At 35.1% G+C, this 13,267-nt stretch overlaps 2 protein-coding genes across 3 annotated transcripts in view; both read left to right on the top strand.

Moving 5' to 3' along the window:
• The window catches only part of LOC107596369 (dedicator of cytokinesis protein 2-like), a 35,209-nt gene extending 25,427 nt beyond the window's left edge, over window positions 1–9,782 (top strand). The window contains exons 9-10 of the mRNA XM_016287093.1: window positions 2,848–2,990; window positions 9,655–9,782. Coding sequence (XP_016142579.1) covers window positions 2,848–2,990; window positions 9,655–9,768 — 257 coding nt within the window. The 3' untranslated portion in view covers window positions 9,769–9,782. The remainder of the gene's footprint in view (window positions 1–2,847; window positions 2,991–9,654) is intronic.
• A 1,374-nt stretch (window positions 9,783–11,156) lies between these two features.
• The window catches only part of dock2 (dedicator of cytokinesis 2), a 65,305-nt gene continuing 63,194 nt past the window's right edge, over window positions 11,157–13,267 (top strand). For both annotated transcript variants that reach the window (XM_016287068.1, XM_016287067.1), the window contains exon 1: window positions 11,157–11,344. In XM_016287068.1, the coding sequence (XP_016142554.1) occupies window positions 11,321–11,344 (24 nt within the window). In that variant the 5' untranslated portion in view covers window positions 11,157–11,320. The remainder of the gene's footprint in view (window positions 11,345–13,267) is intronic.

Genomic DNA, 13,267 nt, shown 5'->3' on the forward strand with positions numbered 1-13,267 from the left:
ACAGGTGGGTCGTGGGGGGGGGGGGGGGGGGGGGGGGGTTGTCTGGTTTAAGCCAGCTGGGTAATTGAAATGGCATCTTATTACCATGTGAAATAGTTTATTGTGAACTCTCAGGATAGAATGACAGATGAAAATGAATGAGGGTTTCTCGGCGAAAAGAAAAGGACTGAGTTATGATTCTAATGGGAGCAGTTGTCAAGATCTTTTTCTCCTGAGAGAAAAACTGACACATCAGTGATATTACATTAGTCACAGCGCTGTGATTTAGTCTTCACCTCAGACCTTTTTGGGGAAGAAAGGTAGAAAGATGATCAGTCTCAGATGATCTGATCGCAAGTGGTCGAGTGAACGAGCTGATTCTTTTCAATGAACCTGTTAAATCGATTCTCAAATCGTGCTGAATGATTCATTCATGAATTAGAATTGGACCGATGGGGTTGCAGCTGTTCTCGAGTCAACGACTCACTGATTCAAATGATTCAGTCAGAGTGTGTCTCCAATTTCTTTTTGAAGTTCTTTTAAAAATGTTATACACACATTAAAATAAAAATGATAAAATAAACATTCATCAATCAGTACTTTTTACACATGGTAGTTGTGAACAGATCACTCAAAATACAGTATATCACTCAAAATATCATAATATTATATAAACGAGTCTTTCCACTCCTCGCAGGAAACAGATTAGATATTAAAGTGATGTGTTTAAGACAGACAATAGACTATTCTAAGACAAGTAACTGATGTGCAGTGTCTACCATTATTCATTTCCACGTTCCTCGAATTTCAAAATGCATTATTTGTAAAAGTCATCGAAGTGATAGACGAAGCACTTTTGGCCGTCCGCTAGTGTGGCTCTCGGCCAGGATCAGTCCACAGTAATATAGAGTCTGTCGAGTAAGTGTTTTTCCATTTCTGCTCAGCCAAAAAATGCTGCGAGCGTGAACTGTGGATGTGTAGGTCATTCTAAACGTCATGGTATGTGCATGTACACATGATGCTGAGCGTGTTTGTCATGTTTTAATGGTTCATTCGGATTGTAATAAACACACACTCTCTGAGTGCCGCTTCAGTCCAGGAGGTGAGAGGGTCAGTTTGTCCTTGAGAAAATGCTCGACGGCACATTTTCCTGTTGTTCTTGGCCACTCTATAAAAAAGCGACACTAGCGAAGCCTTCGTGAGCTCAGATCACTCAATATTCACTCTTTCTCCCTCAGGGCTGCATTTATCTCTCCTCTGAGGAGTCTTGCTCTCATCGCTCTTTATCTCACTGGGACATTAAGTGTGACAAATCCAATTACGGCTCGTCTCGGTAATTAGCATTAGTGCCGACATTTATGATTGTCATTTATTTACCAGACCTAAGGTGCAACAATATTGTAAGCGTACGTTAAACCTGTCATTCACTGTGAAGAGCTGCTCTAAATGTTTCTACATAAACCCTGGTGATGTACGGTGCCTGAAACGCATCGCATTTATGATATCTACCTTTTCTTGATGCATTGTGCTCCTGTGAGAGGGACACTCACCTGCTGAGACACATTTGAGCCCTTAGAGAGAGAGAGAGAGAGAGAGAGAGAGAGAGAGACTGTTTTGAGAGGAAGGTAGTGTGGGAGGCTCAGGTAAATGCAAACACTGTTGCATTTGTACATGAAGTGCTGCATTCTGGATAGACTTTTGCTCTTTGACCTGCATAGATGTGAATCTGGTATAGAAATGAATGTTTTTTAATGTTTTTTTATTTTCAAATTTCAATGCCTGCATTCTTTGATATATACATATTATTTTTGGATAAAAGACCCAAGGTGCATATCCGTCCGTCCGTCCGTCCGAACATCCATCTGAACGTCCGAACATCCATCCATCCCAACATCCGGACATCCATCCCAACATCCATCCGAACATCCAACCGGACATCCAACCAAACATCCATCCCAACATCCCAACATCCAACCGAACATCCATCCAAACATCTGAACATCCATCCGAACATCCAACCGAACATCCATCCATCCGAACAACCAACCGAATATCCGAACATTCATCCGAACATCCATCCGAACATCCATCCATCTGAACATCCGAACATCCATTCAAACATCTGAACATCCATTCAAACATCTGAACATCCATTCAAACATCTGAACATCCATCCCAACATCCGAACATCCAACCGAGCATCCATCTGAATATCCATCCGAACATCCGAATATTCATCTGAACATCCAACCGAACATCCATCCGAACATCCGAAAATCCATCCATCTGAACATCCAACCGAACATCCATCCGAATATCCGAACATTCATCCGAATATCCGAACATTCATCCGAATATCCGAACAGCCGAAAAATAATGTGTCTGTCATTGTCTTTTGATAGGTACATTTGTGTTCTGCTTTAGTTCTTCTTTTTATCTTTCTCTCTAACTTTGACTTTCTCAGCAAAATCAGATTGATCATCATTGATAATCTGCAGATAACGAGCCAGAGTTTAAATGAGTTTTTAATGTGCTGATTTTAAGAGGCAGGAGAAAAGATGTTCGAGTGAGAGTCAGTCATCAAACAGACCTCATCGAGCTTACCTGCTCTTTTATTTGCACCTAAAATAAGTTATTTTATTTTTTCATAATTATTTTTTCCTTTGTTGTGCTGTTATGTGTTTACAAATTTGACATGTTAATTGCTTTTGATTGTTTTTTTAATTGGATAAAGTATTTTCATGTGCCAAAAAGCTGTTTTTCCACAATGTCTGTGCTGATTCGTATGCAGAAATCTTTGTGCAACTTTTTTGAGTTTTATTTAATTTTATTTATAGTACTTACTTTATGTTATGATGTCCTCTCCAGACTGCCGTGACATCCTGTTACCCATGATGCTTCGGGAGCTGAGCGGAGCGTTGGCCGTGGTGGGGGAGGGGCTTCAGGATGAGAAGCGCAACAGCGTCGAACTCCTCAACAACATCCTGGAGGTGCTGAGCCGCAACGACGTGGTAAGAGCCAGTCAGAGAGCAGCACACTAATACACCAGCCAATCACAGCACAGTCAGTGGATTCCTGGAGAAATTTCATTCTATTCTACAACCATTGATTAAAAAGAGTTCAATCTGATTAAAAATTTATTTAAAAAAGTGCACTAAAATTACAATAAAATATAAAGAAATACTTATTAGAGTTGTGTTATCATGTGTTGTGATCCAAATTTATGTACGAGTTTGATAATCCGACATCAAATGTTCTTTTTTCACTTTTTAATTAGGAATTTAGAAGTTTCTGAGATTCTGAGGATTCAAGTCTTCCAACTTTCTGAGATTTATGATTATTATTTGAAAACTGCATCTAATCAAACGCACACACTCACTTACCTAGATGTAAAATCTGAGCGGGTTGTTTAATTACTAAAATGGCTACAGATTACACTCGGGTTCTTTGACGTCTGATGCTCTAATCTCACTTTCCAAACGCTGATGCGCTTTGACACTGAGCTTCCTGAACTTCCACTTCCAAAGAAAGCAGTGAAACGGCAAGAGAGGGAGGTAATGAAGGAGGTCAGGACACCGCCGTGTGTTTATCAGCGCTGTCTGTTTGTGTGTGTGTGTTTAAATCAGCACTTGCACTGCTTCCTCTTAAAGAAAGGCTCTGGGTTCAAAACAAGTGAAGATCTATTCAAAGCATCTGTGGCATAATGATCATTACTACAGAAAATAATTTCATACTTTTAAAGTAGTACATATGCTTCCATAGAAGTCTGTGGAGTTATTAATATTTTATATAATTTATGTAATTTTAATTTGACATTTTTATATACATTTAAAATTCTATATAATTTTAAATATGTGTGTGTGTGTGTGTTTTAATATATTATATAAGTATATAAAAATATATTTTAATATAATAATATTAATATATACCTTTTTATATAAATGTAAAAATTATATAAATTCATGTTATTAAAAATGATTCTTATAGTTTAATATTTTCATGTTTATACAATTATATATAATTTTAAATAGTAATAAATAGTAATAAATATGATTTAGATAAAACCAGTTAATTTAGATGTTTTTAGGTTACCATGTTAAATAATAGATCAATATTAAAGAAACAATATTCTGTATTAAATAAATGCAATGCACACAGACTGAAGTAGTTTAAGTCTTTGGTTCTTTTAATTATGATTTTGGCTCACATTTCACAAAAACCCACCAATTCACTATCTCAACAAATTAGAATACTTCATAAGACCAATAAAAAAACAACATTTTTTGTGAATTGTTGGCCTTCTGGAAAGTATGTTCATTTACTGTACATGTACTCAATACTTGATTGGGCCTCCTTTTGCATGAATTACTGCATCAGTGCGGCGTGGCATGGAGACAATCAGCCTGTGGCACTGCTCAGGTGTAATGGAATATATATATATATATATATATATGTTGTGTGTGTGTGTAAATATATATATAATCTTAAAATTTAAAATAAATACTATATACATGCATTATATAATTTGAACTATTATGATGTTTTAAGAATATTAAGACAATAATAATAGTATTTATTTATTTTGAAAATTTTAAATATTTTGAACAGTGGACTCCTTTGATAGACATACTTCTAGTTATTCATCAAAATCTTTCATTTTCAGTGAGAATCAATCAGTCATGGCACAAATGCTAATGAAACAGACCAACCTTCAGTGTTTACACTTTACAGGAAGTCAACGCATGCATATCTTAAATATAGTTGACTCTGAATATTACAAGTGTCGAGTTTTAACATTGAACTAATGACACACTTCACCTTTAACTTGTACTGAAGCATAAATGTCTTTTAAGAGCTGTTTGTGTTTAAGTGGAGAGGTGAGGTGAGCGGGTCAGACCCGTCTGATTATATGATGATGAACGACTGATGAGAATGATGGTGTGCTGAAGAGAGAGCAGAATGAAGATGTGATGGGGTCATGACCTCTTGTCTGCTCCTTTAACAGGATTCAGAGAGCGTTCCGCAGTTCAAACAAACAGCGATGGAGAGAGAGACGTGTGAGGAAGACTCTCGCTCTCCTTCTCTCTCCCAGGGCATGTTTCAGGCTGCAGTTTGAATTAAACTCTCGGAGAGCCTTCAAAACATTATTCACCTCAAACGATTCTTCTAAAAATACAGATGAGAGAACATCTGTGAGAGCGAGTGATTGTAGAGCAGCACACAAACATTACGGGATGGGAAATAAGCTGTCTAGGTATTCCTGAGTGTGTCGTTTTAACTCTATTTTGTGACTGGATGAGCTGCGTTTAGAGTCTTTATAAAATGCAGATAAACACACCTATTTGAAGATGAGAGGATGCTTAGCAACCATAAACATCCTGCTAATATATAATGAACTAAAGCTATAATCAACTAATGTCCATGATGGAACATACATCATATTTCATCCCAAAATCACAAGACATCAGCGTTCAAAAGTTTGGGGTCGGTTCGATTTTGTGATATTTTTGAAAGAATTCTCTTCTGCTCACCAAGGATACATTTATTTGATCAAAAATACAGTAAAATCAGTAATATTGTGAAATATTATTACTATTTAAAATAACTTTTTTTTTATATATATATTGTAAAATGTAATTTATTCCTGTGATGCAAAGCTGAATGTTCAGCATCATTACTCCAGTCTTCAGTGTCACATGATCCATCAGAAATCATTCTAATATGTTTTGCTGCTCAAGAAACATTTCTGATTATTTAATGCTGAAAACAGTTGTGCTGCTTCATATTTTTGTGGAAACTGTGATACGTTTTTTTTCTCCATGAATCTTTGATGACTAGAAAGTTTAAAAGAACAGCATTTATTTGAAATAGAAATGATAAATGTCTTTGTCACTTTTGATCAATTTAATGTATCCTTGCTGAATAAAAGTATTAATTTATTTTAAACCCCCAAAATTGTAATGGTAGTCTATAAATGAATATATGAAATGTAAACAATCCTAACAATATTTAAATTCATAAATATATAAAAAAGTTTCTTTAATGCAACATTTTACTTTTGAGTTTGAAGTTCATTTCTGTGATGATTTCATTAGATTCTTATTACTGTAATGACTTTTAATTTAAATCAGCATAACCTATAGACAACACATCAAATACTTTAGAATCGAAATGTTTATCATTGTTTTTTACACATTACATTATTGTTTTGGGCAAAAGTTAATGTCGTGAAAATAATGATTTAATGCGAACACTTTAAAATAGGCTTTGTTCGTTCGTTCATTCATTCAATTATTCTTTATATATTGTTTGCTTACTTAAATAAAATGAAGCCTATTTAAGAGTTTTTGCTTTAAATCATTATTTTCATGACAACATTTGCCCCAAATATTGGGATAAAATAAAGTATGAGCTGGAGATGCTCTTGCCAGGTGTTGTGAGATTGTGATGAGAGACCGGTGAGGGAGCAGTTTTGTGAAAGAGTAATGGAAACTGTACCGTATGACAGGCCACAGGTACCACATATATCTGCGTCCACACACACACACGCGCATGTGTTTTTTGACCTTGCGTGCATGTAAACCTGTTTTAGGAGACTCATAAAACAGTATTAGCAACCTTAAAAATGTCATAATAGGGGCACTTTAAAAATAAATGAAGGCCTTTAGTTGACATCACACACACACACACACACACACACACACACACACACACACACACACACTCCTCAGGGATTATAGGTGTACCTGATTAAGGCATCATCCGCTGACCACTGAGAAAGAATGAGACAGATGAGAGACTGACGATAAAGGAGGAGAGAGAAAGATACACAGAGAGAGAGAGAGAGCGAGAGAGAGAGAGAGTGTTTGTGTCGACAGCTGAAGTGAAGAGCTATTGACGCCGAGAAACACAATATGAAATGAAATACTGCATGTAGAGATGAACAGATGTTTCTCTCGCTCTCAATCCCTCACTTTATCTGCCTCTGCGTCATGAAATTAGTGATGGGGTGGTAAGCACACACACACACACACACACACACACACACGCACAGACGAGTCATTTTCCTGTAGGCTGATTCGCACACACAGAGAGAAGATGTTTGTGATGAAGGGTTTTAATCATCCATGTTTGCACATCAATGATGTCGGCTGTTCAGAAACTTAACCTGCTCTCTCATGAGAAGGAAGTAGGAGAGAGACTAATACCACCAGTCATCCAGTGTGCTTTTAGTTTTACTTGTATACTGTTATAGTATTTATTAATATTTGAATTAGCTTTTTGTTGTATATTTTCAGTTTACATTTTAATTTAAGTTTTAGTTATTTTGTTATGTGCTTATGTGTTTTTTAAATATGTTTTATTAATATTCTTTAAATGTTTTATAGAATATTTTATACATGTATTATATATTAATATATTTTTATTTCAGTTTCAGTCATTTTGGTACTCCGGTTTAAACTTATTTTAGTAAGTTGCCAATGCAATATTTTTTTATTTTAAACATTTTTTTAACTAAAAGTATTCAATTTATTTATTTTGTTATGTGCTTATGTGTTTTTAATACATTGTTTTAATACTTTGTTATCAGATTTGAGTTTAGTCATTTTAGTACTGTTTGATACTGAGTTTTTCATCTGTTTATATTTTATTTAATCTTAATATCACTTACTGAAAATAATGTGTATTATTTATTTATATTTTTTAAAGTTTTAGTTTTAGTTAACAATATCAACACCGTGATAATCGTGCTGCTCATGAATGCTGTCTGACTGGATTCAAGGTTACGAAGAGAAACATTTTTCTTTCTTTGGAGTAACATGCTGAATTGTGCAAGATAAAGCCAGAAACATGTATTAAGATTTAAGTTGACTTTAATAAAGGACTCCACATTTTTAGAAATGGGCTATTTGTTGGGTCCAGATGGGTTTTCTCATAATTGATTTTATATATATATATATATAAAGGATATATATATATATATACAGTATAAATATATATATATATATATACATATATACAGTATATTTCACAATCTTTTTATTTGTAGGATATCTAAATAAATTTGTAAAATTATAATTGGTACCCTATCCATAAAAATGTCCTCAGACATTTCCAAGCATTTAGTTTTATCCAGCAAAATAATTTTATCTAGAGGGATTTTCCCACCACGATCTGTTTCTTCTAGATGTTCTGTCACCTTCAGACAGCAGTGCATCCTCCTGCAGGAAACAGAATCCCTGTCCACAGGAAGTTTGATTAAATATTGCTTTCGAACAGTTTCATTTACAGCTGATTACAGAACCGGCTTTACTTATAAGATGCGCGTTAAATATCGCATGCGATTTATCGTGCAGCCCTAATATATATATATATAAATATTAAAGTGTCCCTATTATGCCTTTTCAAATATTAGCTGTATGTGAACATAAACTATCTGCAAAGTTGTGAAGCCTACAGTGCACGATAAATAAAGTTATTGTCTATCAAAAAAAAAAGAGTCGGCTCACAATCGCCTAAACAAGTCATCAGGAATTCGAATCTTATTCTGTTACAACTCTACGTCACGAAGTAACACATTTGCATAATGTCAGCCCACGTTCTTCGTGGCCGACTTGCCCGCCCACAAACAGTAAAATTTCCATGTGATTAACATCATGTCGAGAAGACGCTGTATCCTACGCCGTGAGAGTAAATTAGTTTATCACATCTTATAATTACCACAAACTTGTTAACACTTGACACTTACTACCACCGAGAAACGTCCTGCTCCAGTCGTGCTTGCGAATCAGTCTCTTGTCGATCAGCCAGTTCAACCGTTTCATTTCATCAATCCTGCTTCGCACGAGTCGTTAACGAATCATTTAGAAATGAGGTTAAATTAAATCTATTTTTTGAGAAAACTAATGTGTTTTTTGACCTTGCATGCATGTAAACCTGTTTTAGGAGACTCATAAAACAGTATTAGCAACCTTAAAAATGGGATAATAGGGGCACTTTAAAAATAAATGAAGGCCTTTAGTTGACATCACACACACACACAAACACACGCCTAGCCTGTTCCAGATCTCTTCAGTCTAATCAATACATTAAAACAATAAATTAGTGTGGTGGAGCCATGAGACCAGACCTGCATCTAAAACACAAACACACATTTCACTTCTTCACTTGCACGGTTAAAGGAATGGTTAACCAAAAAAAAAAACTAAATTCTGTAAGCATTACCTCATCACATTGTTTCGCACTGCTCTTTTCTATGCAAATGAAAGTGAATATTGACCAAGAGCTGTAAAGCTCCACAAATGACAAAAAACAGCATGAAAATATCATGACTTGTGACTGACTTGTGTATGTAATCCAAACTTTTGTTTATGTAAGAAATCAATTCAAATTTAAATAGCTATTTACTGAAAACCTTAATAATCTTGCATAACACCTGTGGTCGCCATTCACCTCCATTTGTATTGAAATATCTGGTTATGATGATAGAATTTACATTTCGTGTCTGCTATTCATCCAAGATATAGCTTATAAACAGGGAACGCTGAGGTGAGAAACTCAAAAGTCATTCTGTGTGGTTGTGTTTTAATTGGGCGACTTAATGAGAAAATCTATGGCCGTTTGAATGCAGCGCTAGAATACAAATAACAAGCTTTTTGTCTCTTTCTTTTCCAGGGAGACACATTTCAGCACATTCAGGACATTGTGTCGTCTCTGCTGAGGACGATAAACTGCACAGTCATCACGATGGGCCGAGAACACACTCTCATCGTGAGTTTAAACCAGTAGATCCTCTCCATTCATTGTCCTTTTCTCTCTTTTAAGTCAAACGTCACTATTAATATTGCTCATACTTAGTTAATGATGGAAACAAAGGCCAGATCTGGTATTCTGAGGTTAACTATATCACCAGACCAGAAACATTTATTGCATTAAAATACACAATTTTATTGACGTCATCTTAAATATCTCATTTACAAACAAGGAAGGAGGAAGAAGAAGTGCATTGTGGGAAATGTAGTCTTAGACTATCAGAATATTGGCGTATAAAAATACATTGATTATAATATTTGTTATTCTATATATATATATATATATATATATATATATATATATATATATATATATATATATATATATAGAATCAGTCTCTTGTCGATCAGCCAGTTCAACCGTTTCATCATCAGACTCCAGCTCGAATTGGTAAGGTACAATCGATACCATCTTTTCTATATATTGACAAGTCTCCAGGGCTGTCATTCCATCATGGCAATGGGCGTTTAGTTTCCGAAACGCGCTGTACACGGTAGACCAATCCAGAGCCAATCTCTCTACGGCTCTGGACCAATTACAAAGGACTGCGCCATCTGACCAATCACAGCAGTGAGGGCTCACGGAAAGGAGGGGTTTAGAGAGACTGATTCTTTGAACTGCTTCGCACGAGTCGTTAACGAATCATTTAGAAATGAGGTTAAATTAAATCTATTTTTTGAGAAAACTAATGTGTTTTTTGACCTTGCATGCATGTAAACCTGTTTTAGGAGACTCATAAAACAGTATTAGCAACCTTAAAAATGGGATAATAGGGGCACTTTAAAAATAAATGAAGGCCTTTAGTTGACATCACACACACACACAAACACACGCCTAGCCTGTTCCAGATCTCTTCAGTCTAATCAATACATTAAAACAATAAATTAGTGTGATGGAGCCATGAGACCAGACCTGCATCTAAAACACAAACACACATTTCACTTCTTCACTTGCACGGTTAAAGGAATGGTTAACCAAAAAAAAAACTAAATTCTGTAAGCATTACCTCATCACATTGTTTCGCACTGCTCTTTTCTATGCAAATGAAAGTGAATATTGACCAAGAGCTGTAAAGCTCCACAAATGACAAAAAACAGCATGAAAATATCATGACTTGTGACTGACTTGTGTATGTAATCCAAACTTTTGTTTATGTAAGAAATCAATTCAAATTTAAATAGCTATTTACTGAAAACCTTAATAATCTTGCATAACACCTGTGGTCGCCATTCACCTCCATTTGTATTGAAATATCTGGTTATGATGATAGAATTTACATTTCGTGTCTGCTATTCATCCAAGATATAGCTTATAAACAGGGAACGCTGAGGTGAGAAATTCAAAAGTCATTCTGTGTGGTTGTGTTTTAATTGGGCGACTTAATGAGAAAATCTATGGCCGTTTGAATGCAGCGCTAGAATACAAATAACAAGCTTTTTGTCTCTTTCTTTTCCAGGGAGACACATTTCAGCACATTCAGGACATTGTGTCGTCTCTGCTGAGGACGATAAACTGCACAGTCATCACGATGGGCCGAGAACACACTCTCATCGTGAGTTTAAACCAGTAGATCCTCTCCATTCATTGTCCTTTTCTCTCTTTTAAGTCAAACGTCACTATTAATATTGCTCATACTTAGTTAATGATGGAAACAAAGGCCAGATCTGGTATTCTGAGGTTAACTATATCACCAGACCAGAAACATTTATTGCATTAAAATACACAATTTTATTGACGTCATCTTAAATATCTCATTTACAAACAAGGAAGGAGGAAGAAGAAGTGCATTGTGGGAAATGTAGTCTTAGACTATCAGAATATTGGCGTATAAAAATACATTGATTATAATATTTGTTATTCTATATATATATATATATATATATATATATATATATATATATATATATATATATATATATATACACACTGTATATTTTGAAGTCTGAACATGAGTACAGGACAGATTCGGAGCGGAAGACGTGCGTTTGAACCAGTGTGTGTGTTAAATACTCTAGGAAGCAAAAAGTGTTTATCTGATATAAAAACTGATATAAAAATATATCAGTGTTTTTGAATTCATTGATCATAATGAATCTAAACATTGAAGCTACAATGTCTGTGAGAACATCAAACATTTACACTTTAAATTCAGTAATATGTGTTTGTGAGGAAATTAGCGGTTGCATCCATATTTCATTAATGGGACGTTCATGTCATGGTGAAATTACCATAATTACCAGTTTCTAAAACCTGCCCATGTTTTTGTCAAACTCACAAATTACAAGTCAGAAACTCAATTCAACAATTCAATGAAAACTCAGTTCAATTACAGACAAACAACAGCTGCTGTACCTCTACACATATATTATCTTTACTATTGTTTTATTATTGCTGATGTTTCCAGATGCACATTCACTGAGAATATGGAGGTAAATGAATGTAGTGATTATTATTTTTATTTTTTTTACTTTCATCATGAATAAAGCTGCACATGCAGCCATTCTAGTGTTATGCAGCAATTTTCAGTAATTTTGACATTGAGTGTTGCCATAGAAATGAATAATTCCTGATTCGGAGAAACTGAACAATTCGGAGTAGAATCTCATTTAGTGATTTTGGTAATTTCGAGACATGAACGTAGCAATAGGAGCCATTCGCATACATTTGAAAATGGCCCAAGGGAACCGAATGTGATACGTTTGTTAAAAAATTTAACTTTTAATTTGACACAGCGTATTACAAATGCATGTTTATGTAAATCGACCAACTAAAAAATGGCGTAGATGTAATATGAGAATGTTTGGTATGAACAGCCCCTTTAGTCACTTTCCCTCTTGCTTTTGTTTTTAGAATCACATTGTAACTTGAAAATGTTAGAACTTCAAAATTTTGAATTATGTACTTCAATCTTTAATGCATTTAAATTCTGTTCCAAAAACTAGTGAGCTGCCTGCTCTCTAAATAGCCAGCATCCTTACTGAAATAGAGTGACTGATTGCTTCCAAACGATTGATTCAAATTAAAGGAACGGTTCACCCCAAAAATTTGCTGAAAATGCACTCACCCTCAGTCCATCCAAGATGTAGATGAGTTTGTTTCTTCATGGGAACAGATTTGGAGAAATATAGCATTACATCACTTGCTCACCAATGGATCATCTGCAGTGAATGGGTGCCGTCAGAATGAGAGTCCAAACAGCTGATAAAAACATCACAATAATCCACAAGTAATTCACACGACTCCAGTCCCTCAATTAACATCTTGTGAAGTGAAAATCTGCACGCTAGTAAGAAATCAATCCATGGTTTTGACTTCAAACCATTGTTTTCCGGCTAAAAACAACAGTCCATAATTCATAATATTGCTTCCTCCAGTGAAAAAGTCATCTCATCTGGATCGGAAGAGAAATATGCACAGATAACTGTTTTCGAGCAAAAACAGCCCAAAAGAGTTCTAATCAAATATGTGTCTGGAT

Source organism: Sinocyclocheilus grahami, unplaced genomic scaffold (assembly GCF_001515645.1).
Source record: "Sinocyclocheilus grahami isolate Dianchi unplaced genomic scaffold, SAMN03320097.WGS_v1.1 scaffold218.1, whole genome shotgun sequence".
NCBI classification, from domain to species: domain Eukaryota; kingdom Metazoa; phylum Chordata; class Actinopteri; order Cypriniformes; family Cyprinidae; genus Sinocyclocheilus; species Sinocyclocheilus grahami.